At 57.5% G+C, this 25,295-nt stretch overlaps 9 protein-coding genes across 9 annotated transcripts; 4 read left to right on the top strand and 5 right to left on the bottom strand.

Annotated features, from left to right (window-relative positions):
* Positions 1-287: 287 nt before the first annotated feature.
* BO70DRAFT_296262 (exocyst subunit SEC8) lies at positions 288-7,259 on the bottom strand (the record flags this gene model as incomplete). The annotated part of the gene is made up of 20 exons (XM_025539531.1): positions 288-1,259; positions 1,307-1,414; positions 1,464-1,609; positions 1,660-1,795; positions 1,843-2,283; positions 2,330-2,446; positions 2,496-3,484; positions 3,582-3,755; positions 3,865-3,905; positions 3,948-4,343; positions 4,969-5,167; positions 5,226-5,273; positions 5,319-5,403; positions 5,452-6,292; positions 6,340-6,385; positions 6,435-6,656; positions 6,708-6,769; positions 6,819-6,984; positions 7,056-7,115; positions 7,184-7,259. The coding sequence occupies 20 exons, from the start codon at positions 7,257-7,259 to the stop codon at positions 288-290; spliced, it is 5,325 nt and encodes a 1,774-aa protein (XP_025397308.1).
* Positions 7,260-7,829: 570 nt separating this feature from the next.
* BO70DRAFT_388921 (putative importin 13) lies at positions 7,830-11,510 on the top strand (the record flags this gene model as incomplete). The annotated part of the gene is made up of 5 exons (XM_025546030.1): positions 7,830-8,295; positions 8,385-8,575; positions 8,642-9,128; positions 9,190-10,749; positions 10,782-11,510. Exons 1-5 carry the CDS (start codon positions 8,233-8,235, stop codon positions 11,508-11,510), a joined length of 3,030 nt encoding a protein of 1,009 aa, XP_025397307.1. The 5' UTR covers positions 7,830-8,232.
* A 365-nt stretch (positions 11,511-11,875) lies between these two features.
* Positions 11,876-13,520, top strand: BO70DRAFT_364258 (uncharacterized protein). The gene has a single exon (XM_025543764.1). It carries the CDS (start codon positions 12,225-12,227, stop codon positions 13,446-13,448), a length of 1,224 nt encoding a protein of 407 aa, XP_025397306.1. The 5' UTR covers positions 11,876-12,224; the 3' UTR covers positions 13,449-13,520.
* Positions 13,521-13,864: 344 nt separating this feature from the next.
* BO70DRAFT_354640 (seipin co-factor family protein) lies at positions 13,865-14,773 on the bottom strand (the record flags this gene model as incomplete). Its single annotated transcript, XM_025541877.1, has 1 exon — positions 13,865-14,773. The coding sequence occupies one exon, from the start codon at positions 14,771-14,773 to the stop codon at positions 13,865-13,867; it is 909 nt and encodes a 302-aa protein (XP_025397305.1).
* Positions 14,774-15,850: 1,077 nt separating this feature from the next.
* BO70DRAFT_341039 (pyridoxal 5'-phosphate synthase subunit PdxS) lies at positions 15,851-17,178 on the bottom strand. Its single transcript, XM_025541315.1, has 3 exons — positions 16,897-17,178; positions 16,653-16,835; positions 15,851-16,600 (listed from the first exon to the last, which is right to left on the bottom strand). The coding sequence occupies exons 1-3, from the start codon at positions 17,008-17,010 to the stop codon at positions 15,971-15,973; spliced, it is 927 nt and encodes a 308-aa protein (XP_025397304.1). The 5' UTR covers positions 17,011-17,178; the 3' UTR covers positions 15,851-15,970.
* A 518-nt stretch (positions 17,179-17,696) lies between these two features.
* BO70DRAFT_103482 (uncharacterized protein) lies at positions 17,697-18,789 on the top strand. The gene is made up of 2 exons (XM_025537810.1): positions 17,697-18,343; positions 18,517-18,789. The coding sequence occupies exons 1-2, from the start codon at positions 17,996-17,998 to the stop codon at positions 18,667-18,669; spliced, it is 501 nt and encodes a 166-aa protein (XP_025397303.1). The 5' UTR covers positions 17,697-17,995; the 3' UTR covers positions 18,670-18,789.
* A 49-nt stretch (positions 18,790-18,838) lies between these two features.
* Positions 18,839-20,660, bottom strand: BO70DRAFT_319352 (origin recognition complex subunit 2). The gene is made up of 2 exons (XM_025540437.1): positions 20,624-20,660; positions 18,839-20,561 (listed from the first exon to the last, which is right to left on the bottom strand). The coding sequence occupies exons 1-2, from the start codon at positions 20,624-20,626 to the stop codon at positions 18,909-18,911; spliced, it is 1,656 nt and encodes a 551-aa protein (XP_025397302.1). The 5' UTR covers positions 20,627-20,660; the 3' UTR covers positions 18,839-18,908.
* Positions 20,661-20,890: 230 nt separating this feature from the next.
* Positions 20,891-22,779, top strand: BO70DRAFT_364255 (bifunctional ornithine acetyltransferase/N-acetylglutamate synthase). The gene is made up of 2 exons (XM_025543763.1): positions 20,891-21,643; positions 21,714-22,779. The coding sequence occupies exons 1-2, from the start codon at positions 21,192-21,194 to the stop codon at positions 22,612-22,614; spliced, it is 1,353 nt and encodes a 450-aa protein (XP_025397301.1). The 5' UTR covers positions 20,891-21,191; the 3' UTR covers positions 22,615-22,779.
* A 448-nt stretch (positions 22,780-23,227) lies between these two features.
* Positions 23,228-25,076, bottom strand: BO70DRAFT_364252 (translocon subunit SEC61). Its single transcript, XM_025543762.1, has 5 exons — positions 24,950-25,076; positions 24,763-24,863; positions 24,538-24,705; positions 23,403-24,478; positions 23,228-23,336 (listed from the first exon to the last, which is right to left on the bottom strand). Exons 1-5 carry the CDS (start codon positions 24,957-24,959, stop codon positions 23,255-23,257), a joined length of 1,437 nt encoding a protein of 478 aa, XP_025397300.1. The 5' UTR covers positions 24,960-25,076; the 3' UTR covers positions 23,228-23,254.
* Between the last annotated feature and the right edge of the window lie 219 nt (positions 25,077-25,295).

Genomic DNA, 25,295 nt, shown 5'->3' with positions numbered 1-25,295 from the left:
CGACTTGGCGAGATGAGATGAGATGAAATGAGATCAGGGAGCGAACGCCGACAGGAACCATCGTATGTTTACTGGGAACGGGGCTCCGTCCGTTCCGCCAGGGTGGGTCCGGGAACAGGGCCTTCACGTCATGGGATGGAATAAGGAATAATCTCCGTTGCGATTATTATGATTGCTTTGCGGCTGGTCTGTCTGTCTATTCAGGGAAAAGTCGACGAACGAATGAGCGGCCCGTGTCCAGGCACCAGGCCCCAAAACTCTTACCCGTCCGTCATATGCATCCGGACTCATTTGGCATCCCACATCACCTCGTTCAACCGCAGCAGCGCCTCGGCGCTGGCCTTCTTCGCCGCCATAAAGTCCTCCCGGTTCTCTGCGCCGCGGGGTCCCAGCAGAACGTCCGAGAAGCACAGGTCGATGAGGTCCTTGAGTTCGTCGTACGTGAAGGGCTCGCCGTTGCCCGCGGCCAGCGCTTGGTCTCCGTGGGCGGCAAACGACTCTTTTTCGTCCTTTGCGTAGTCCAGCGCCTTCTCCGCTCCTTCCAGGAACCAGTCCAGGAACTTGGCACTACGGGGGAGGGCAACCACCTCGGGTTGCTCGCCGTTTTCCGCATCGGCGTCTTGAGCGTCCTCCGTCGGGTCGATGATGATGTTCTTCAGGTTTTGCTGCAACACGAGCACGTCCAGCTGGAGCCGTAGCGCGCCGTTCTCGTTCATCGCGCCAATGAGGGAGGTGTTGGTGACGAAGGTGCGGTCGATGAATCGAGCCAGCCCGCTGGTAATGAACCACCGCTCGGCCGGTCCGAGGTAGGACGAGATGTTGGTGTCGAAGGCGATCAGGTCGTTGTTGAGCTCGAGGACCGTGGGGGACGCTGCCGTCGGTTGGTTCAACAGAATGTGCCACCAATTGTTGATTGCATTTGGCGCCGGCGTCGTGGGCTCCAATTGCCGGGTATTCCGAGGCTTGGGACCCGCCATCGTCCGCTTTAGCATGTGGACGATGCCGCAGCGGATGTCGACGTGGAGGGCGAAGAGAGCAGTCGAGGCAAGCTCGCGTAGCGATTGGACCGTGGTATCGAACACTTCTGCGGATTCCTGGTTCAGGGGGAGATATACCGGCTGACTGATGCCATCGTACTTGGGCTTCATAGCACCGATCAAAGTCCACCGTCGAGTAGGCGGCCCGGTTGTAGGCTGCCGTGAATCGGGGGGTGGCTGTGTGATTTGGCGCAGCTGTGCAAGGTGGCTCGCAAACCATTGCTGTATCCATCAGCTTTTATTCTGTAGTTTCGCTGGGCTTAACTTACCATGCTGTTGAAAAGGAGAGACAGAGACGCAACTGTCTTCGGATCGGATATGATATCGTATGGCTCCAGAGGCACCTCGTCTGTAAGTTTAAGGAGCAGGTCGGTTTCCTGACACAGTCAACACAAGTCCAACATTCGTTTTCAATGCATGGCATACCCTGTCTATAAGCTCCCGTCTGCTTCCATCTACTCCATTCCATAGTTCAGCAATAATGTCATGGATGTCGCCGGATTCGGCATAACGCGCGGCAGCCTTGAGACGCACTTCCCCCTTGTCTTGGGGCGATATTTTGGTCACGATGGCTGGACAGATGTTAGACACGAACCAGTATTCTGTTCATTGGTAGTCTCACCCTTATACCATCCACAGCACTTATCGTAGTACGTCACGATCTGAGAAAGGACAAGCTGGGTAAACGCTTGGTCGTGAGGGATGCTGGACAGCATTTTGCTGAATTCCCTTATGATAGACATGAATTTGACCGTACCCTAAACCAGAATTAATAAAACCCCAAGACTTGAATGGAAGAAAATACCTTAAAGACCGGTCGAGGCGAGACCACAGACCACTGAGGATCCTCCGTAAATGCGTCCGTGGAGATGAAGCTGAGAGTGCAGAGATCTGTGACAGTCTCATCCAGCTGAGGAAGGAAAACGTTGACCAAAAAGTCGTCCAGGAAGGAGGTCAACGTGGTCATTGCAATGTCCGAGCCCACGGGCACGATTTCCTTCAGTCGCTGGATGAAGGAGAGCGAAGGCGGCAGAAGCAGACTCATGTTGAACACACTGGGCTCGATCAGGATCTTATGGCCCGTTCCTGAGTTTCCGAGGCCGGACCCGGATGTGTCGATGACAGCAGACTTCTGGCTGGCTTTGGTCACCAACCCAGGCACAGAAGACCGGAGGATCTCGTCCAGTTCGCTTTGTTCGGCCTGGATTTCGCTGGTGTGGTCCGTCTCGGACAGTTTGAACATTTTCTATGACGGTCAGTAACAGCCTAGCAACAACCACTAGCACACGCACCTTGTTCTTGTCTCTCTGGCCTGTGAACATTTGGCGTTTCGCCTCCGCCTCTTCGAGCCTCGGGCGGAATGACGACTCTCCATCGGTAGCCAGATAGTCATGCATAAGGGACCGTATCTATATCTGTCAGAAACACGAGAACAATAAGCTCAGTCCCATAACTAACCTCACTCTGATAAAGCTTCCACAGCTCCTTAAAGCCACCCGCAAGCGAATTGCCCTTCGGGATCCCCTCGCGATCAACAATGCCAGCAATCACATCATGAACGACCCGATGACTCTCAGCGATAGCCTCAAACTTGGCATACAGAGTCCATAGAAACTCAGACAGCACATGTCCGCGCTTCTCAATGATTTCCGTCGGGAGGTTCGTCTTGCTGTCCTGCGACGCAAACCCACGAGTCAAGTTCGGATGCCTGGCATCGACCTCAGCGTTCGTCTTGTCCACAACGGCAAACAGCTCGACCGGGAGACGCTGCTCTATCCTGTCGACCGCAATATCCAGATTCCCCATCTTATTCAGCGCCTCTATCAGCAGCTGAATATAGTAAAACGTGTCGGCCTCCGGGTTCCGCGAAGCATCCTCAACCATCGGCGCCGACGCATCCAGCTTCCCAAGAAACGCATAAACCGGTCTCTCCCAAGACCCCGAGCCAGCCCAGCTGGACGGGTTCGTCCCATTGCCTTCTCCGTCCGCCGTCGGCGGCTTCCACCGCCCGGAGCAATAGGGCGACTTGAGGTACAGATGATCATGCAGCTCCTCGATCAGAATATCCGTCAGGAACGACTCCTGATTTCCGAAGTAGGCGCGAATATCCGCGAGGGCCCCGATATTCTCCAACTCAGAGCGCCGCAGCAGCCGCAAGGCATTATGAAGTTCCTCGACAGCCGCCAAAAACCGCTTGTCCGATATCCGTGACTCGAGCTTCTCCGGCAGGGACTGGATTTCCTGGATCTGGCTAAACAGCTGGATGATGTCGTCGTACTTCTGCGAAGACGTCGCGAGGCCATTCAGCTCCGGCTTGGTCGAGAGCAGTCCCGCTTTCGCCTCTTCCAGCGAGACCTTCAATGTTCGAACGCGGCTCTGAGAGCTCTGGATACTCGTCTGTATTTTGTGGTAGGTACCGATGGAACTGTTGAAGCCCTGATGATGTTCTGATCGATCCCACCTATTAGCCTTCCTCAACCCACTCAACTCATCCCCAATCACCCACTTATAGAAGCAAGAACAAGAACAGACACAACAACTCACCATTAACAACCGACTTCAACGTCCTCTGCACCGTATCATTAATGCGAATGAAATCCGGTTCCCGATCCGCCTTCCCAAGGGTACTTGTATCCATCAACTGCAAAGCCACCTGCACGGGGATGCAGTTCTCATCCGCCACAAAGTCCCATTCGCGCTGGACCATCTGCAGCACATCTATCACAGCCACCAAAAACATTAGCAATCATCCCTTTCAACCCAACACCCCATCCCACACCAGTGTAAGAAAACCACCCCTCCCCCCAAACAAACAAACAAAACGAACCTTCAATAGCCTGCGGCCCCGCCGCATGCCCATGCCCATGCCTTTGCCCACCACCACCACCACCACCACCACTGGCAGCAAACCCATCCCCCTCTCTCTCATGACTACTATTACTCCCCAGCCAGCTCGTATCCCTCGACCGACCATCCCGCGAGCCAGGCACATTCATATTCCTCTCCGCATCGCCGTCCCTTGTCCGTGACCTTGACGACGAGTGATCATCGCGATCACGTCTCTCGCGTCGTCGCTCAGGCGACTGCCCGGGTGACAGGGACGAGGAGGATGGCTGCGAGGGCGGCTCGAAGAAGCCACCGTATCCGCCGGGGCGGCGCTCTCGTGTCGCTCCTCCGCCGCTCGCCGCACCGTACCCGTTCATGCCGCTGCTGGCGTTGTTGTTGTTGTTACTGCTGGCGCCGTAGCCTCCATCGTAGCGGCTGGAGTCGGAGTATCCGTATCCGTTTGCGTAGGGGTTTCGGCCACTCATACCAACGCGTTGGGCGGGTGCGTGCGGGGGGGAATTGGAGTAGAGGTTGTGAGGGCGAGGGAGGTGAACGAATGGGTGGGTGGTGTGCCCGGATCGGTATCGATGGAGGTGGGTTTGGGGTGAGGTAAGATCGGGGGGTTGATGAGGTTGGCGATGGATTAGATGAGGGATAAAACCAGCATGATCGTGGCGAGACGAGCGCGAATGCGTTGAAGGAGAGTGTTGGAGGGGGAAGGGGTCGGGCGGAGTTAGTTGAGTGAGTGGGTGAGTTTGGCTGGCAGCTTGCGACAGCTCGGGGCGGCAGTACTTAATTGGGGTAGCCGTGAGGGCGGTCCGCCTTGGAGGGGCCGAGCTGATCATGCCAGTTGGGCCTTCTCGTGCAGATGAACTAACTGCAGGTTACGATTGTTTTATTTCATTGTATATGTACTGGTTCTATGTCCACTGGTTCCGTGGCTTAGATACATAAGAGGGCCTGGTCTATCCACGTCCATCTTGGGCCTCCAGCAATCGTGCATCTCGCTGATGCCGTACTAGTAGACGCTATCCATGGTAACACCACTTAGCTCGGCTATTTGGAGATCGGCTGGGTCTCGCGCTTCAGCCAGTCGAGCGTAAACTTGTCGTTCTCGAAGAAGTGGTGAGTCTTGTCGTAGATCTCCTGGTGGTAGTCGTTCACCCACTTGAGTTCCTCGTCGCTGAGAAGGGAGGGCTCGATCAAGTTGCGGCCCACCGGGGCCATGGTGACATGTTCGAAGCCCAACCAGGGCCGTTCGCCAAATTTGTGGTTGGTCTGCACCTCGCGCGCCACGACCACGTCTAGATCCTGTCAGTTACTGCTACAAGAAGAAAATCGAGGTCGAGGCGGGGAACCTACTCTCAATGCGGATGCCGAATTTGCCGTCCTCGTAGTATCCAGGCTCTGCTGCTGTCAGAAATGTCATGAAAAAAGTGTGTCAGTGGATCATACCGTCAGAGAGAACGTTGCCGGCAGCAATGGGGACTTCAGTGTACTGGACACGGGTGCCAATGCCCATGGGGCCCTCGTGCACGTTCTATCAAGGATTAGTGGAGAAATGATGAGCTTCAAGGCTTTCACTCACCAGGTAAGAACCAACTCCGTGGCCGGTTCCGTGGAGGTAGTCGAGACCCTCCTTCCACAAGAACTGGCGGGCCAGGGAATCGAGCGCAAATCCACTCGTGCCCTTGGGGAACACGGCAGTGTCGATCGAGATGACACCCTTGAGCACCAGTGTGAAGGCCTTCTTCTCGAAGGCGGTAGGCTTTCCAAAGTGGAACGTCCTGGTCACATCAGTGGTGCCGTCCAGGTACTGGCCACCAGAGTCACAGAGGTAGATGGCCGCGGGGTCAATGATGGCGCAGCTGCCTTTCTCGGGCTTGTAATGGATGACGGCGCCGTTGGGGCCCGTGGAAGAAATGGTGTCGAAAGAGAGACCGGCGTAGTGCTCCTGCTTGGATCTGAGCTGTTCCAGCTTATCCGCCGCATCCACCTCATCCAGGGTGGTCTTCTTGTTGACCAGCTCGTTCTCGAGCCAGGCGAAGTACTCGATCAGAGCCGCACCATCGCGAATGTGACAGGCGCGCATGCCCGCCAGCTCCACGTCGTTCTTGACCGCCTTGGCGTCACCAATGGGACTGCGGACCTCCTCAACCTGCTCTTCGCCGCCCAGGTTAAGGCTGAGAGCCCAGGAAGCCTTGTTCGACAGGAGGAACTTGGACTTGGAGGTCGCGCCAGCGGCTTCCTGCTTGCGGGCTTCGCCCAGAGCCTTGGCGTCCGAGAAGATAGAGTGGTATGGCTTCACAGTGACATCGTCACCGAGGTGAGCCTTCACCTCCGACGTCAGCTTGTCATCGTCGATATAAAGCTCGACGGTAGTGGGCGTGATGATGGCATATGAGAAGAACACGGGGTTGTAGGGGATGCTGGAAGTGGTTAGAGAGGTGAGCGGTAGACTGGGAGCTTGACTTACTCGGAACCTCTCAGGTTGAACAGCCAGGCAATCTCGTCGAGCATCGCTGCCGTCCGTTAGCCGCAAGCTCCGCAGAGGCGAATATCATAGCTTACAGATCACAAAACCAGCCGCCTTCTTGGTCTCCAACTCCTTGCGCAGATCAGCGACCTTGTCCTGGAAGCTCTTGCCCGCATACTTCGCGGGGTGAACTCTGACCGCCTCCCTGGGAGGAGCGGGCCTGTCATTCCCCCACACCAGGTCAACCAGGTTCTGCTGGATGCCGACGAGCGACGACCCGTTCTTCTTGAGGGTCTCTGAAAGGCTACGGGCGCCAGCTGGATAGTCTTAGCTTAGGGCCAAGTGTGCGTGGAATCGTGCTCACTCACAAGGTGTGATCAACGAAGGGTCGACTCCGACGACCCTACCGCCTTCGGCTTGTTCATTTGTCCTAGTCCTGTTCAGCATCGAGCTCCACGTGTCTCCGATAGGCCTCATACCATTCCTGCCAGGTCGGGAAGCCCTCGACGCCCTGCTTCAATAGCGCCCAGTTGCTGTCGAGCTGCTTGGCAGCCTGGTTGAAGTACCGGCCATCTGTCGACAGAGCGGCCTTCGTCAGGGAGACAATGGCGGTTCCGGCCGATCCAGAGAAACCCGAAATGAACTCTAACGGAGGATATATTGTGAGCTTGCAAACGGTCGACGCCAAGCGCATAGGCAGGGAGGGCGATTCTAACCTCGGCGGCCGTCGCATGGGGCGATGTATTCCGACTGGTGGGCATCTTCCGAAGGGACAACTGGAGGCACGGTGAGAATGCGATTGGGGCCGGGATCATTCATGGGCCAGGGTGAAGTGATGTCATACTGTATACGTCGACCTTGTGCTCCTGCATCAACTGCCGCAGCCGGGCCAGACGATGGGAGGTGTCGACGGTCTCCATGTCTTGGAGGAACCGCGGGGCGGAGCTCGAGAAGAGCCTGGAACGGGGGAGGGGTAACTTATGAGCCGACCGGAAGGGCGATGTCCACGAAAGGCACGAAAGGCGAATTGGCGGGCGCGAAAAGAGCATCGACTGGCGATCGATGGCTGCAGGTGTCCGAGCTGAAGGTGTCTTGGACCCAAGGACTCCCAGACACAGCTCTCGAGGTTGCACAGAGCAAGCAAGGGCTGGGGGAGAAGAGAGGGGAGGTGGGGGTGGGAGGGGAGCTAGTTATAGCTGGAATTTCGAGGGGAGGTCGTGTGCGCAAGAAAGGATGAGGTGGTGAGTAAGATAGTGGTGTTGTGAGTGGGTAACAGGGACGGTATACCACCGGAGCAGCTGTGCTCCGTGGGAGCTCCGGGCGGGAGTGGAGCCTGGAGAGGGCAGGCGGTATGCCTCGTACGGGTCGGACGGGTCTGATTTAGCCGACGCCGAGTGGGTATTGCCACGAGCGTTCGAGTGTCATGAATCTTACGGTCCGACTATCGACTCTATCTAGTTACTACTGTAGTATTTCTGAAGGGCTGGGATTGCAACTCGTGACCAGGGACCTCCCTTCGTTGTGGGATGACTATACATACATGCCCACCGGCCATTGCTGACCTTCTTGACGGGTCCAGGCAGGATGGGTGGGATATAAGTGAATGGCCTGTCTTGCTGGTGCTAACCTGCTAACCCGATCTGATGCCTGCCGATGCTCTCTGTGTGCCATTCATTCACTGTCACTGTCACTGCCCGGTGTTCCCTCACTATCTACCCCGACAAAGTCATCGTCCCCTCCATCCCCTCCATCCCACCTTCAACTCCCTCACCGCCTTCCCTCTTGGTGATAGCCCATTCCACACGTGATCCCTTTTCCCCTTGGCCCGCCAACCAAGACTATAACTATATCTAACCGATTCTCTCAGCCCCAAAGGCTTTCACTGTTTCGGCCATGTCTGTGGACATCCCAGGCCCGGCCTCAGACGTGCAGCTCCTCGTTAGTGAGGCCAAGTCGGTATGTTGTTTGTGTGTCGCGTTCCGTGTTGCTTCGTCTCCGGCACAGAATGAAACAAAAAGATCCCCCCCACTAAACCACTCTTCTAGCTTGTGTACCAGCTGTATGATCCGGCCAATACTGGCAACCCCGCCAAGATCAAGGTCATCCAGGAACAGCTGCAGAGTCTCCAGAAAAGTCCCCAGGCCTGGCAGATCGCCAATGACCTTCTGACCGATGCCAACACAGACTTGAGGTTCTTCGGAGCCTTGACCTTTACCGTCAAGATCAATAATGACTGGTTTGTTAAGACCCTGCCCTAAACTCTGCAAGCCACTGTGGACTGAACTCCCCACCCCCCCCTTAGGCAGAACTTGAGTCCCGAGGACGGCCAGGAGCTCCTGGGTCGGCTCATCGATCATTTTGTCTTCTTGGTCAACGCGGGTGAACGACCGTTCGTCATTCGCAAGCTGGCCTCAAGTCTGGCGACGATTTTTTTGAAGCCCAACGCGCCCTGGACTCGAGCGGTCAGCAATCTGACTGCATCCCTGGCAAACGGGAAGCATGTTCCCGAGGAACAGAGCAACCCCCTCAGCCTGCGGACCGATGTGCTGCCTGCGTTGTCCGAGCGGCAACTGACCTGCCTGCTCTACTTTGTCAACACTCTCGCCGAGGACATCAACCGGTGGAGCGCGGAGCCACGGCGCGTCAAGGAGGAGCGTGACTTCTCGCCAAACGTCCAGGATGCCTTCGAGCTCGTTGATTGGGTCCTCTGTCACATCGTGCGGCAACACAGCGCGGACATGGCCCTGCCCGAAGAGGCTCTTGGAACGGAAGCCATAAGCGCGTATCAGGTGAGTTTGTTCCTCGACTCTGCCGATGCTACCGACAATGTTTCTCATTATCCGATTCTAGGCCTGGCTGGCGGTACGGGGTGCCATCCCGATGCGCGTTCTAGTCACCACCGGAGATCTCATTTTCATTACTGCCCACGTCATCTTCTCCATGAAGATCCCCAGTCTGTCCAAGGCCGCGACGCAGGTCGTGATAGAGCTGGTCGACTGGCGTGATAGCATACTGACCAAGGAGCATCTCCAGTCGATTATGGAATATATTGTGAATGATTACGGCACTGGACGCGTCGCGGCGCTCATGGAGGGCGATTTCGATGACGACCATATGGCTTTCTTGGAGCTCCTCCTGGCGTATGGGAGCATGGAGCAACGAGAGCTGACGAAAACCCCCCTGGACCCACCGCACGCGAAGATGCTCACTCTCCTTCACACTCTGTTCAAAGCGCCTGGATACGCCGGCGTGGACGACCCAGTGGCGTCGCTGGCCCTCGAATGGTGGACGGAAGTGGCCGATGACATCCAGGAGACATATATGGATTCCGAAGATCGCACGCAGTTCCAGCCTGCCAAACAGAACCTGGCCCAGGCCGCGCTGGACTGCTTCGAGAAACTCAAGTATCCGAGCTCGGAAGAGCTGTCCAGCTGGGGCGAAGACGATCGTGCTGAGTTCGGCTCTTTCCGACGCGACGCATGCGACTTTCTCCTGGCCATCTACCCGATCCTCGGAGTGGAGCTGGTGCAAGTCTTCCAGGAGCGGGCGACACTGTCGCTGACGCAGCAGGAGTGGCGCACGTTCGAGGCCGCGATCTTCTGCCTCGCGCAGCTCTCGGAGGCCGTCGACGAGAACCAGCACGCGGACGAGTGTCTGAACTCGATCTTCTTCTCGTCCGAGTTCGAGCGCCTGTGTGGAGAGAACGGCGTGGCCATCCCGGACAAGCCCCGCCAGACGCTGGTGGACATGCTGGGCAAATACCAGTCGTACTTCGAACGCACGCACGCTCTGCTCCCACGCGTTCTCACGTTCCTCTTCCTGTCGCTCGAGAAATTCCATTGCGCGCCCATGGCATCTCGGTCCATCGCCCATCTCTGCAACTCCTGCCGCCATGCGCTCACCGCGGAGCTGCCGGTGTTCCTTCACCAGTTCGAGCAATTCCGCTACAAGCCCACCGCCACCGTCCAAGCGATGGAGCGGGTGCTGGAGGGCATCGCCGCCATCATACAGACCTTGCCGACGGACGAAGCGAAGGCGCAGGCGCTCGAGGGGATCCTGAAGTTCTTTGTCGTGCAGGCGGAGACTGCTCGCGAGGATGCCGGCAACGGGCTGTTGGAGGCGTCGCAGGGTCGCGGCCATCTGGTGCTGCGATGCGTGGCCAGCATTGGCAAGGGCCTGCGCACCGAGGGGGAAGTCAACCTGGACGCGAACGACGAGGACAACAACCCCTATCCGCCGACGTTCTGGAACACCACGGGCTGTCTATCGCAGCACATGATCATGAGCTGCATCCAGCTGCTGATGGCCGATTTCCCCGTGGACGTGTGCATGACCGAAGCCGCGTGCGACATCCTGAAGGCGGGCTTCACGGAGCGCAGCGGGCCCTTCGTCTTCCAGCCCAGCATCACGGTCGACTTCGTCAAGTCGCGCCCGCTGGGCAGCGCGGGACCGACACGGTGATGGCGACGGCATCGGCCTTCCTCGCCTCGCACAGCGCCCATCCGCACCTGATCCGCACCGAAGCCACCCGGCTGATCGTGCACGTCTACGACACCTTCTGCTGGATGATCGAGAAGCCCGAATGCTACGACCCCGAGGTAGCCAACAGCGGCATCGACTTTCTCACGCGCTCGCTCCGCAAATACCACCCGTTCCTGTTCGAGCTCACCGAGGCGCCCCCGGGAGCCGCATCCGATAGACCGTCTGTCCTCAACGCAGTGCTGAACTTCACTCTCCAGTCGCTGCAGGGCCCGGAGCCCCTCCCTCTGCGGTCCGCATCCCAGTTCTGGGTCGGCGTGCTGAACCTCCCGACGGACCGGCCGGAGATCCACAACGCCATCATGCAGTGTCTGCCTGCGCTGTGCGGGGCGCTGATGACCCAGATCGCCGGGCGCTGTGCACGGTCGGATCTCGAGCACCTGAACGAAGTGCTGCGCAAGGTGATCTTCAAGCAGCAAGGGGCCGCGCGCATCCACCTGTCTGCCGCTCTGGGCGATCTCCATCGTGACCACTCGAGTCCCCAGCAAGGCGCCAACACCCCGACCCCCGAGGAGCGACAGCGGTTCGTGGCGTCGCTGCTGGCTGCAAGGGGAGCCCGCGCGCCCACCAACCAGCTGTCGCGCGACTTCTGGATCAAGTGCCGCGGTGTCAGCTTCGATTACGTTGGGTAGATGTTGTTGATCATGTCGTTGACAGATCTCATCAGATGGATGTGCTATGACCAGAACCAGAAAATACTACAGTGAACTGACCTTGTTCCTTTCTCCTCCGAGTATCCTCCGAGTAAATCCATCCCAAGTCAAGTCAAGACCCAAGTGAGGCTGTAACACCAACGCACCGACCGACACTGACACCGCATGTCCGGTATGAGGTGAGGTGAGGTGAGATATGTGTGAGACGTTCATAGGTCGGTGACAACATCACCCTGCTCAACAACCGTGCCATACATCGTACTCAAACAAGATGACCAGTATACTCCCTCCCTAAGCCTGTCCCGAGTGGAGAGCGACCGACCGTGAGAGAGCAACCAGTTGGGCACCGCCACCAGCCACCGGGCGGTGCGGCCAAGCGGCCCTAACCGTGCAACACGAAGCCAGCAGCAGTTCAGTCTGTTTCAGATCTCGGGCGCCTCTCAAAAGGAGTGCTAAATCGGGCGGATCGCTGTGAATGCAGTGGGGCAGGGCCCATCGGCTTTCTCTTGGCTGTCGGGCAAATCTGCCTGCTTTGCTGCTGCTGCTGCTGCTGCTTCTCCGCTCTTTTAAACATGACGCGCCGCCACTCCTTTCTCATGTCTGTCTGTCTGTCTGCTTTCTTTCCCTCACACATCTGGGCTATAACCTCAATGCTACTGGACTAGGTTCGATTCGATATTGCACCCCAATCCAATGCCTCACTTCGCCAATACGCCGGAAGCCGCCCTCGTGACGCGCACGGATTCGCTCGACCCAGCTACGACATGTCGCGGCGTCACGAATAACGGGAAGCCCTGTCGCCGGCCTCTGGCTTCGCCAGCTGGACCGGCCAAACAATCGCAACTCGACGCAGCAGCGATGTTCTGCTGGCAACACCGCGACCAAGCCGACTCCATCCCAACCTCAACCAACACACCCACGCCCACATACCCACAATCACACTCCCAACTCCCACCGCGCGGGAGCATCGACACCCTCATGGAGAAACTCGGCGTGCTCGACATCAACGCCGCCGCCCCGTCTCGTCGTCACAAACAAAAAAAGAAAACAAAGCGCACCGTGTGCTGCTGCTTCGAAGTCATCGAAGAAGAGGACATCCAGCCGCCGTCTCGCCCCGTCGCTGCTCCACAGCAACAACAACAACAACAACGACCCTCCTCCAGCTCCTACCCCTCCGGCCCCCAATCATGGATCCCCCCCAACCTCACCCCAGAAACAACCTCCATCCTGACCAGCGAAATCACAAAACCCATCTCCGACGCCGACGAACCGGGCTACATCTACATGTTCTGGGTGACGCCGGACGACGGGACCTCGACACGGGGACCGCCGCCCTCCCACGTCGCGTCTTCGCTTCTCCCTCCGGCCTCATCCCCCCACGGCCCCAGCCGCGACAGAACCGTCAGCGATGCCCTCCTCACCGCCCGCGATCTCAACGCCCTAACCACCGCCCCAAGCGGCACTTCCCCAGGCACCATCCGGCTGAAAATCGGCCGAACAAGCAACGTCACCCGCCGGATGAACGAGTGGACCAGGCAGTGTAGTCACCACCTCACCCTCATCCGGTATTATCCGTGGACGCCGTCGACACCATCGCCATCGCCGTCGCCATCGCCTGCGCGGCGCAGCGGGGGGAAAACAGCAGCAGGAGCAGGAGCAGGAGCAGGAGCAGGACACGACAACACCCCGCTCATGCCCGGACGCAAAATGCCGCATGTGCATCGGGTGGAGAGGCTGATTCATCTGGAGTTGGCGGACGTCCGGATCAGGGATTTGGGCAAGTGTCCGGATTGCGGCAAGGAGCATAAGGAGTGGTTTGAGATTGAGGCGGACAAGGCGGCGCTGAAGCGGGTGGATGATTGTATTAGACGGTGGGTGAGGTGGGCGGAGTCGGACAGTCCGGTTTTGGGGGATTAGATTGGTGGATTGTTGGGAAAGACTAGAGTAGAGTAGAGTAGAGTAGTAAAGTGTGGGGTGGTGTATAGATAGAATAGAATAGAAAGTTGTTGATATGTAACTAACTGTCTGGTTTCATCGAGAAGAATCACTCGGTTATTTGTGCTCGTATACGTACTCATTCTTCATACTCATACTCATACTCATACTCATACTCATACATATACACATACACATACACATACACATACACATACTCCATACTCCATATACCGATATCAAGATAACCAACCAACCACCCATCCCAGTCCCAGTCCCAGTCCCATTTCATCCCAGAAAGAGCAATCCTCCCTACCTCCCTACCTAAGTACCTCCCCATCCCGACCTCCACCCCTCCACGCCCCACTCAACATCAACATCAACCCCCTCACCCCATCCTAATCACTCCTCCCCCTCCCCCTCCCCACCCTCCCCAAATAAACCCAATATACCCCCACCCGACCCCCAAACCCCCACCCCCAACACCGTCGTAACCACCAAAACGGGCCCAACACCACCACCGCGAAAAACCCAAACACCGCGACCGCCAGCATGGCCGAGACCCCGGCGCCCAACAAGAACAGCCCCACCGGGATACCCGAGAAGAGGAGCTGGGCGAGCAGAAAGGTGGTGATGGTGGGATGGGTGGTTATCACTCGCTTTGCTTGGGCTTGGAGGGTTTGGATGTGCGGGTGGAGGGAGTCGAGGTATGGTTGGAGGGATTTGTTTTTGAGGGTGTCGAGGGATTGTAGGTAGGTGAGGAGGGTGTGTAGGAGGGAGGGGAGGGGTGGTTGTTGCTGCTGCTGCTGCTGTTGTTGTTGTTGTTGTTGTTCTTCGGTGTAGCTTTGCTGGTGGTGTTGGTGGTGGTGGTGGTAGGGGGAGTGGTGTGGATGGGTCGGGATATCGGACGAAGACGTCGATTCGTATTCATGTCCTTTATACACCTCCTGCTGTCCATCATACCCATCCCCATCCCCGTCCTCACCCCCCGGATACCCCCTCGGCCTCAGCGGCGGCTGCTTAAACAACCTTGCCTGTTCCTTTAGTCTGTCCGGTCCGCGATTCGGCGAGGGCTCGGGCGTCGGCGCGAAGAGGTCTTGGAATTGCTGTTGGTACAGCTGCTGCTTCAGAGGGAGGTAGTACTCCTGGTCGGACGGTTTGAGGAATGAGCGTGAGAGGTTGGAGTGGGGTGGGGGTGGGGGTGGGGGTGAGGGTGAGGGTGAGGATTCTTGCTCGTGCTGGTGCTGGTGCTGGTGCTGGTGAGGTTGTGGTTGTGGTTCATCGGATGCGAACTGCGAGGGGATCATCGGGTCGGTTGGGGTGTCGCTGCGTTCTGGGGGGGAGTTGGGGCGGGCATTTTTTTTGGTTTGTTGCGAATAAATAGTGTTGTATGGAGATGGGTTCGAGGTTGATCTTGGTTTTATCGATAGGGGAGGGGGGAAGGACGTGGGTGTGGTTGGTGGATGGGTAGTGATATGCAGGTAATAGTCGGAGCAAAGAAGCTAAGAAGCTAAGAAGCTCAGAAGCTCTAGGGAAGCTACCTTAAGCTACTCCGTACCGTAGCTACTGTTAGCTACGGAGTACGCTAGATACACGGAGGACGGAGGACGGAGGACGGAGCTTCACCAATCCACTACCGGTTATGCTATTGCAGTTGTGCCAGGGAGCATCAATAAGCCGGTATGGTATGGTTTCTACCATACACTTCTCTTGTATTGTATGTTATACCAATACATCACAACGCAGTTCACTGGGAATTGAATCCGCCGTCGGAAAGGTTATTCTTCCCCCCCCTATGGCAGCTCTGGCCTTAGTTCTATTCTTCTCTGTTCTGCCCTTCTCTGTCGTGCTCTAATTTGGTTCTGATTCTGCGATTACTCATTCCCTCAGCAATAGATTGCTAACTACCTGTCCCCGTTTCCCGCTAGCAGCTGCGATATCGCCCGATCGGCGGCGAGCCGAGTGCCGCCGTGCCAACGCCGGGCCGCTAGTTTGATCGACAGGGAGGGGTATGCGGTATGCGGTATACAATCATAGTACATATGTAGTCACCAGGGTGTAAATGGGCATTACGTATATCTGGGTTGTACGAAGTAGTATCACCATCCTGGTTGGAGGGTTGAGTTTAATCGCAGGGCGGTCATAGGCAAGGACTTCGAGAATGTGAACTTGGACGCATTGTGGCGAGTACTCCGTACTAGATATCTACCGGACTCGACAATGCTTTGTCGCCCGTGGGCTGCCAGTCTTATGACCCCGACGGCGCGAAAGTTTATTCTGGATTTACCACACTTGATTACGAGGAGGAATTTTACTTAGATGTGAAGGAACACTATCACTACTTTTCCTTTTCAGAAACGCTTCTACACGGAATATTCCTTGTACGAATCCAAATCATCATGGCTCATGATATCCACTGTACATACATACACCGCTCTAGGCATACACAAGTCTTGTCCAACTTTTAAACGCTGCAAACAACAGAACAACATCTACCACTCAATCTACCACCCCCGCTTAGCCAGCCGGTCAGCCTCGGACATCTGCGACACGTTGATCCCGACCATCGCCTCACCCAGACCCTCGCTGACCTGGGCCAGCACCTTGGGGTCCTTGAAGTGGGTGACGGCCTGCACGATCGCCTTGGCGCGCTTCTTCGCATCGCCCGACTTGAAGATGCCGGACCCGACGAACACGCCATCGCAGCCCAGCTGCATCATGAGCGCCGCATCGGCGGGTGTGGCCACGCCACCGGCCGCGAAGTTCACCACGGGCAGACGGCCCTTCTCGGCCGTCTCGCGGAGCAGCTCGTAGGGCACCTCCAGCTGACGCGCCAGCGCGCGCAGCTCGGGCTCGTAGTCCGGAGAAGACTGCAGGATGGCGCGGGCGCGCGCAATGTCCGCGTTGACCTGGCGCATGTGCTTGACGGCTTCCACGACATCGCCGGTGCCGGCCTCGCCCTTGGTGCGGATCATGGCGGCTCCCTCGGAGATGCGGCGCAGGGCCTCGCCCAGGTTGCGGCAGCCGCACACGAAGGGAACCTTGTAGTGGTGCTTGGTGACGTGGTAGACGTCGTCGGCGGGGGTCAGGACTTCGGACTCGTCGATGTAGTCGATGCCGATGGCTTCAAGGATCTAGCACGGACGTCAGTGGCGTGCTGAGAGCGTGCTCCGCGAGACAGCTTACCTGGCATTCAACAAAGTGTCCGATACGGGCCTTGGCCATGACGGGGATGGTGACGGCCTCCATGATTTCCTTGATCATGGCGGGGTCCGACATGCGGGCCACGCCACCCTCCACTCTGATATCGGCGGGGACGCGCTCGAGGGCCATGACGGCGGCAGCACCGGCCTCTTCCGCGATGCGAGCCTATACGATCTACATTAGCGAGGGAGATATAATGTGTGAGATCGATTGAGGCAAGACATACCTGCTCCGCGTTGACAACGTCCATGATCACGCCACCCTTCAGCATCTGAGCCAGACCGGCCTTGACGGTGAAGCTGTTGGCAGCAGAGCCATTGGTACCGTTCTGAGAAGCCATTGTGTATGCGAGAAGATTCTATAAGAACCAAGAATAGTATGTACGAGAAGAGAAGACGAAGACGAAAGGAGAGGGAAGGAAAGACTTGACCGATAGGAAAGTTTGAGTCGGAAGAGAAAGGAAACGCAGAAAAGTGAGATGCAGGACTGGACTAAGTTCGTGGTCGCCTAGAAGCGGCGTGAGTCAACCTCGAACCAGCGCCGATAAGACAACTCGCCCCAGCGCAACTGCGGACGGCCTGCGCCATCAGCCAACCACGGCCCCGCCCTGCACGAGTTCCCCTCGTTTTGCCCCGCCGCCGAACTCCCTGTTTTTACCCTGTCGTCCGCAAGGCGGAGCCCTCGCCCAATCAGAGTGGGGCCGTCCCTCCCCCGTCCGCCGCGAGCGGTCACGTGAGGCTCCTCGCCGCGGCGAATTTTCCGCGGACTTCAGGAACGTGTACGACCTGTACGGGTCCGGTATGGGGGTGCTGCTGTATGGTCACGCTGTGTATGGTCACGTCTGGTCTGCTTACTTACCGTACCTTAGTACTCTGTACTATACAGGCTACTAAGGTAAGGTAGAGTCATCACTTCCTCGGCATAACTACTACCTTAGGTACTGAAAAGCTAACACAACCTCTCTGCTCATACACTATCCTGGGCGTTACAACCTATCATTCGACCAAGACATCTCTCAACTCCATCTTCATATCGTATAATCCATCACTACCCCTCTTATATACCACCCCAACCCCACCCCCTCCAGCACCCCACCACCTCAGTGACGTCACACCCGCATACCACAACCATGAACCTCCATCTCCATCTCCAACTCCAACTCCTCCAACTCCCCTCCCTACAACCACAACCACAACCACAACCACCTTCATCTCAAATCTCACCACACTGACCACCAGCTCCTAACCCCTCTCAATCAACCCATCCATACAGCCATACAACCATTTTAAACCTCACTCATACCACCACCACCATAACCCACAACAATGCTCGCCCCTCGAACCATCCTCACGGCCAGCACCCTAGGCCTGGGCCTCGGCCTCGGCCTCACAACCCTCACCCTCACCCCCAAACTCAGATCCCCCCTCCAATGCCAATACTCCGCCGGCCCCCCCGACCCAACCTGGACGGTGAACGGCTCGCCAACCTCCTCGGACCCGATCCTTCGGAAACAAGGCACCCGCACCAGCACCACCAGCTCCGGGCTCCTCACAGCCTCCAACATGCAGCAGATAAGTCTGGGAAGCGTATTAGGCTTGGTGGTTGGTGTTGGGCTGAGGGCTTTTTCGAGAACGTTGGTCGTTTTGCTGGGCTTGGGGATTGTGGTTGTTGAGGTAGGGTTTCTTTCTTTCTCGTTTTTTGTCTCTGTGGGAGCTGGGTTTGTGTGTGAGGGGGGAGGTTGAGTTGGGGTTGGGTTGGACTGGACTGGACTGGACATCGGGGATGGGATGGGATGAGGAGGATGAGGATCAAGATCAAGATCAAAATCAAGCTAACGTGTATACAGTGGGCCGCATCAAAAGGGTATAACCTGCTTCCGCTGGACAAGGTCCAGAAGTACGTGAAGGGGGTGGATGTGCAGAAGGCCGTGTCGCATCGGGTTCCATTTAAGATCAGTTTCGGGGTGACGATGGGGTTGGCTGCGTTTGCGCAGTTCTAGATATAGTATATACGCATACGCATACGCATACGCATACGCACAATCTGGTTGTCGTATGTTGTGTTGTGTGGGCTGTAATATTTGCTGGAGATGCTGAAATGGGTGGGTGTAGGTCTGGGTGTGTGACAGCTACGTGTAGATAGAAAGTAAAAGAACAGGATCAAAGTATGCCATGTGCCATTATCTTGTTGTACAATTATAGGGTATCATTCATGCAACCGACCAGTCTTGAATCGGCATCAGCTCAGCACCAGATCTTCCAAAAGACCATCCATCTCCTCGCGCGACAACGGCACGCCCAGGATCTCCATCCCGCTGGTATGCATCCGCGACGTGATCATCTGGTGGTCGTGGAACTCCTTCAGCAGCGTTCGGAACGTCATCTCCGACGACGCGATGAACTGCTCCGCTGCCCGCTGGTACAGCAGCCGGAACTCGATGCCCGCTTCCTCCCGGTTGCCCTCGTTGCCACCACCGCCGCCGCCGCCGTCCATGTCGTCGTCAGACATGTGGTCTTCGTTCGCCATGGACGACAGCTCGGTCAGGAGCAGCCGGTATAGGTTCTGCGCGTTCTCGGGGAGACTCTTCAGGACGAATTCGACGCCCTCCTTGCCGCCGACGCGCTGGCCCTTGCGGCCGAGAAGGGAGTTGACGTCTTCGACAACGTCGAGCTCGGTGTCGAAGGGCGCGAACGTCGTGCAGTCGTGGAAGACGAAGTTGAATTGGTCGCGCAGGCTCAGATCCCACATCAGCAGGACGTTCGGGGTGTCTGCTGTCGCGAGGAGGTGGATCCTGGGGGTTGCGGCCAGGCGGGCGAGAAGGGCTTGGCTGGTGGCGCGGCGGAGAGCCGGGGCATCGATCGAGTTGATCAGGACGGTGATGGGTGTTTGCGACGCCCGGGACTTCAGGACGGATTGCAGCAGTTCCAGGACTTCTTGCGGCTGGGAGCCCATCTTGGATGGGATATCGGCCCCCAAGACGGCGGTGACAATCGTCGCGAAGATGGACCGGATCGAGATGTTGGGCGTGTGGCCGTTGACCACCACCACGGACGGCGATGCAGAGCCATGCTGGTGGTACATCCAGTCCGCGAACCCCTGCATCAGACGCCGCTTGGAGCCGTAGCCGTAGAGGCAGATGTTGAAGCCCTGGTCGAATTCGAAGTTCCACTGGGGGAAGGACCGGTAATGCAGATCCAGCAGGAATGATTTCTCCTGTTTGTATGGGTCCACGTATTGTGCCATCTTATCGAAATACTCCTCGTGCGTCAACAGGGTCATTTTGTTGAGATTGTGGTTCGATGTACGAGGCGGTCCGGCGCGGTTCTGGAAGAAGTATCGCTCATGGGCCGGGAGCTCGCCCTCGGGAGTGGGCGAGCGCTTGTTCTTTGCGCCTTTCGGTCGGCCTGCGCGACGTTTAGGCGTGGGTGCTGTATCGCCCGCTGGCTCTGCGGCGTCCTCGACGGACTTGACGACGCCGTTCGTGTCCGCGGCCTTTCCAGGGACCTCGTCGTCTTCCAGGATCTCCTCCGCCAGACGGTCGGCCCCGTCCCAGATATCGTCGTCATCCTGTTCGAGCAGAAGGCGGGCGCTCTTCTTCTTGGCGGATCGGTCCGCGCGGGCTTTCGAGGGCGATGGAACGGCCGCTGGTTTCGTAGGAGTCGAAAAGAGAGCCTTTGCTCTTGACTTGTGTGTCGGGGTCTTGAGTCCCGACGCCTTCAGGGTCGCAGGCGTCTCGGCGGTGGGTTTTTGAGGTGTCGACTTCACTCGCTTCGAGGGGGTCGCGTCAGGGGATCGCTCCCCTTCCGCATGCCCATTCACGGCGCCATTGGCAGCCGTGGTCCGCTGCCTCTTGGGCGTCGAGATGGGGAAATGGTCATCGGAAGCTGGATGCTTGCGTTTCATTTTAGTCAGATGTCCGGGACTGCTGAGCAGGATCGGGGGAGAGCAAATACCATCCGGGCAGAAGAGTCCGTCCGACGACGAACCGAGACGCAAGGGGGGGGGGGGGGGGGAAATCGAAGTGGGAGCTGCGTGGAATTGAAGGGAATGCTGATGCCGATGGAGACCGGCAGCAACAATATTGACTGCCTGAATTGATGGGCGCGTCTGGAACGCGGCTGGGCCGAGGGTTTCTCCGGCTCCGCGATATCGGAGCGGCATTTCCTCGCCGCGAATCGCATCATGTCGAGAGTCTTGGCTGGACTTCTCTCACCGGTGGTGCGACCTGTCCTCTGTTCTCCCGAGAAGACTCGTCTGTCGTCTGGCGGTGGTCTGCGCGTCCATCTTGCCCCAATAAACTCCGACCCGACAAGCGAACAAGTTAGCGAGTGAGTCTTCCTGTCCGTGAGTCATTTATAGTCCTAGTCCTACTGCAGGTATACATACCCAAGGACAGACATCTCTGCAGGCCAGGGACGTATCTGCAACCATTGGACCACCACATATAAACCCCCGACCAGGAAGTCACCTACTAACTCATCTTCCTCCTCACAGCCTCCCATGTCCTCCTCATCCACCACCATGGCTTCCTTCGCCCGCATGGTCAAGGGCCAGGTGCGCCACTACTCCGCGCCGCTGGACATGGCCATCCCGGCCTCCAAGCAGAAGTACATTCCCTCGTCCGGCACCTACCCCAAGGGCTTCTCGGTGTCTGGCACGCACGTGGGCGTGAAAGCCTCCAACACCAAGTTCCCGGATCTGGCCCTGATCTCCTCCGAGACACCCTGCTCCGCGGCCGCCGTCTTCACGACCAACAAGTTCCAGGCCGCCCCGGTGCAAGTGAGCCGCAGCACGCTGCAGTCGCGACAGGGCGAGGGTATCCGGTCCGTAGTGATCAACTCGGGCTGCGCCAACGCCGTGACCGGTAAAGGCGGGCTCGAGGATGCCGTGAGCATGGGCACGAAGGTAGACGAGTGCAACGGACTCACCGACCCCAGCACGCTGGTGATGAGCACCGGTGTCATCGGCCAACGGTACACCCCCCCCCCCCCCTCCTCCCCTCCCCCCTCATCCTCACCCTCAAACTAACCCCCTCCCCTACAGCCTCCCAATCACCAAGATCCTCTCCAAGATCCCCACGGCGCACTCGACCCTGAACTCCAACCACAACTCCTGGCTGACCACGGCCCGGGCAATCTGTACAACGGACACATTCCCCAAGCTGCTCTCCCAAACATTCACCCTCCCCTCCTCTCCCGGCCACACCTACAGCCTGGCAGGCATGACCAAAGGCGCGGGGATGATCCACCCGAACATGGCGACCCTGCTAGGAGTCTTGTGCACCGACGCGCCCATCGCGCCATCCATCCTCCGGCCGCTCCTCCTCCACGCCGTGTCCCGCTCCTTCAACTCGATCTCCGTCGACGGCGACACCAGCACCAACGACACGATCGCCATCCTCGCCAACGGCGCCGCCGGCGGCGTCCCCATCACCTCCGCCACCTCCCCGGACTACGCCGCCATGCAAACCGTCCTGACCACTTTCGCACAATCCCTCTCCCAACTCGTCGTCCGCGACGGCGAAGGCGCCACGAAATTCGTGACCGTCCGCGTGCAAAACAGCCCGGACTATGACTCCGCCCGACTGATCGCATCGACCATCGCGCGCTCCCCGCTCGTCAAGACCGCTCTGTACGGCCGCGACGCAAACTGGGGCCGCATCCTCTGCGCCATCGGCTACACCCAGGGCGTGAAGGAGGGGGTTGTGGTTCCCGAGCGCACCAGTGTTAGTTTCCGGCCGGTGGACGGCAGCGCCGAGCTGAAGCTGTTGGTCAACGGCGAGCCCGAGCAGGTCGATGAGGCGCGCGCCAGTGTGATTCTCCAGGAGGAGGATCTGGAGATCGTGGTTGATTTGGGCGGTCAGGAGGGCGCCGAGGAGGCCGTTTATTGGTTCTGTGATTTCAGTCATGAGTATGTGACTATTAATGGCGATTATCGGACTTAGGGATTTAGTACTCAGTTACATAGCTAGGTATGGGGTATGGGGGATAAGAGAGAGAGGGCAGGCAGTGAGGGGCTTGTGAGAGATGGATGGCGGTTTATTATTACTATTTTTTAGGTTCGCAGTATATTTTCGGTATACCCGCAATTACATAGAGCTACTATCATATCATATCATATCAATCAACGAGCACTCCAGGACTCCAGAACCCCAGTATTCAGTTCACAACTACTAGTAAACATCAATTCGCCCACTAAAACCAAAACAATCACCCAAGACCACCAACCATGATACAACACTCAAGATAAGTACTTAAGAAAGACAAGCCAATTAGATGCAATTTTAGGTAGATCTTTTATAATATGGTTACAACAGGCGGGCGCTAAGCTATGTACAGCTGGACCTCGACTCGACTCCCTCTGCAAATAGCACACAGCAAATTGCAAACTACTACCCTATCCATACAAGCCAAACCCAACCCAACCCAACCCAGCCGAACAACCTATGCAGATCCAGATCCCAGATCCCAGCCACAGCAGCACCCTACCCTCAAAGAACGGAAAAAATAATATGAAGAACAAACATAAGCCCGCAACCCCCTTCTCATGCTTTCATCAAAAAAAAAAAAAGGGGATGGGGCTATTTAGTTGCCCGGGACGAGACCCTTGAGGCCGGAGCCAATGTCGCCCTCGCGGGCGGCGATCTCGAAGTATCCGTATATAATCCTAAAAAAATGGTAAGTGACTGGGCAAGAAAAAGATTGGCGAGAAAGAAGACGTGGGGAAACTTACGTCACGGCAAGGAGAATACCAGTACCGCTGCCGAGGGCACCGAGAAGGTCGGAGGCGACAGACAGAGCACCAATGCAGGCACCACCGAAAGCAGCAGCAGTGGGGATGACCCGCTTGAGCTCCTTGTACATGCTCTGCTCACGGTGACCGGCCATCACGAGACCCTGGTCCTTGAGCTGCTTGGCGACGTCACGGGGGGCGGAGCCGGACACCTCGATCCAGGTCTTGGAGAAGAGGGCGCAGGCGACGAGCATGAAGGTGATGTAGACCGCGGTGTGGATGGGGTCCAGGAGGGCCTCGGTGAAGTTGAGAGGGGGGGACATGTAGTAGGCAATGCCGGAGGCAGCGTGGAGCTGGGCGGATCCCTCACGGGGCTCCCAGACTCCGAGGAGCTTGACAAGGATGTTGTCGGAGAAGCGAGAGTACAGCATCTGGCTGATCAGGAAGATGTTGGAGCACAGAGCGGACTGCAGCATGATGGGCATGTTGGAGGTGTAGAAGAGACGGACGGGGTAGGATCCACGCATTCCACGCTGGCGGGAGGACTTGACGGGGATCTCAACACGGAAGCCCTGGAGGTAGATGACAGCGGCGAAGATGAGGAGAGTGGCCAGCAGGTTCATGATGTTGGGCAGGTTCTGGCGGTAGAAGGCCTCGCGCAGAGCACGCTGCTTGTCGCCCCAGGTCAGGAGAAGGTGGAAGAGGGCAATGATGGCACCCTCGAACTCGGGGCCACGGCCGGTGTTGATGGTCGTGGGGGAGAACGCCTTCCAGACGATGGACTCGCAGATGTTGGTGGCAATGAACAGGGAGATACCGCTGCCCAGACCGTAGCCCTTCTGGAGCAGCTCATCCAGGAGGATGACCACCAGACCAGCGACGACCAGCTGCACGATCAGGAGAACACAGATACCGGCACCGAGGTCGCTGGGCTGGCCGTAGAGACCGGTGAGGACGTAGACGCAGGCCTGGCCGAAGGACAGGATGATAGCGAAGAGCTTCTGAGCAGTCTGGTACAGCTCACGGTCGGTCTTGAGGTCAAGGTTGACATCGATGAGGTGGGTACCAGCGAGGAGCTTCACGGAATCGACTGTTAGTGAGTGTCCGCACCAGCGAAGCTGCGCGTGCTACATACCTGGAAAACCATGCCGGAGGAGATGATGGGGGTGATACCCAGTTCCATCAGGGTTCCTCGGTTACTGGCCAGCATCATACGGAGCCAGTAGAGGGGATCCGAGGTGTCAGAGGAGACAATACCGTACAGAGGCATTTGGCTCATGACCAGGAAGATCAACAGGGTCAACTGCAGGGGAATTGATCAGCTCAACGGCTCTTTCGCGCTCCGACAAATATCACGTACACCCGTCCACATCAACTTCTGGTTGAAGGGCACCTTCGTTTCCGGGGCGGCCACCTCCGGCAGGAGGGGCGTGAAGGGCTTGATCAGATCGAGAAACCGGACTAGAAGTGAGGATCAGCATTGGATGATCCATTGAAGCTGGATGAGAACGCTGTGGCGCGAGAGCAGCGATCGCGTGGAGACTCACGTCCGCTCATGGTGACGGTCGACCTCCCAGAGGTGCTGGGGTAAGGGGGGAAGAGAAGGAAGAAAAGAAATAAGCTGGAGGCGAAGACCAGCTGAAGGAATGGAGGGAATTACAAAGGGGAGGGGGGGGGAAGAAAGACGAAGCAGAGACGAAGAGAAGGATGGAGAAGAGGAAAGGGAGAACGGGGACGATGAGGTTCGGGAGCGGCAGCGATGAGGCAGAGACTCAAGTCGCCTCGCTGGCCACTTTCCCGTCGCGCTAACCGGTTGAGGCCACTTGGTCGCTTCCGCCCAAACAGCCACTCCGCACTGGATCTCCGTCTACGGAGCAACTCTACAAACAGCTT

This window comes from Aspergillus heteromorphus (genome assembly GCF_003184545.1).
Source record: "Aspergillus heteromorphus CBS 117.55 chromosome Unknown BO70scaffold_22, whole genome shotgun sequence".
In the NCBI taxonomy this organism is placed as follows: domain Eukaryota; kingdom Fungi; phylum Ascomycota; class Eurotiomycetes; order Eurotiales; family Aspergillaceae; genus Aspergillus; species Aspergillus heteromorphus.
Note: the sequence above shows the minus strand (reverse complement) of the source record. Positions and strands in the feature narration are given on the sequence as shown.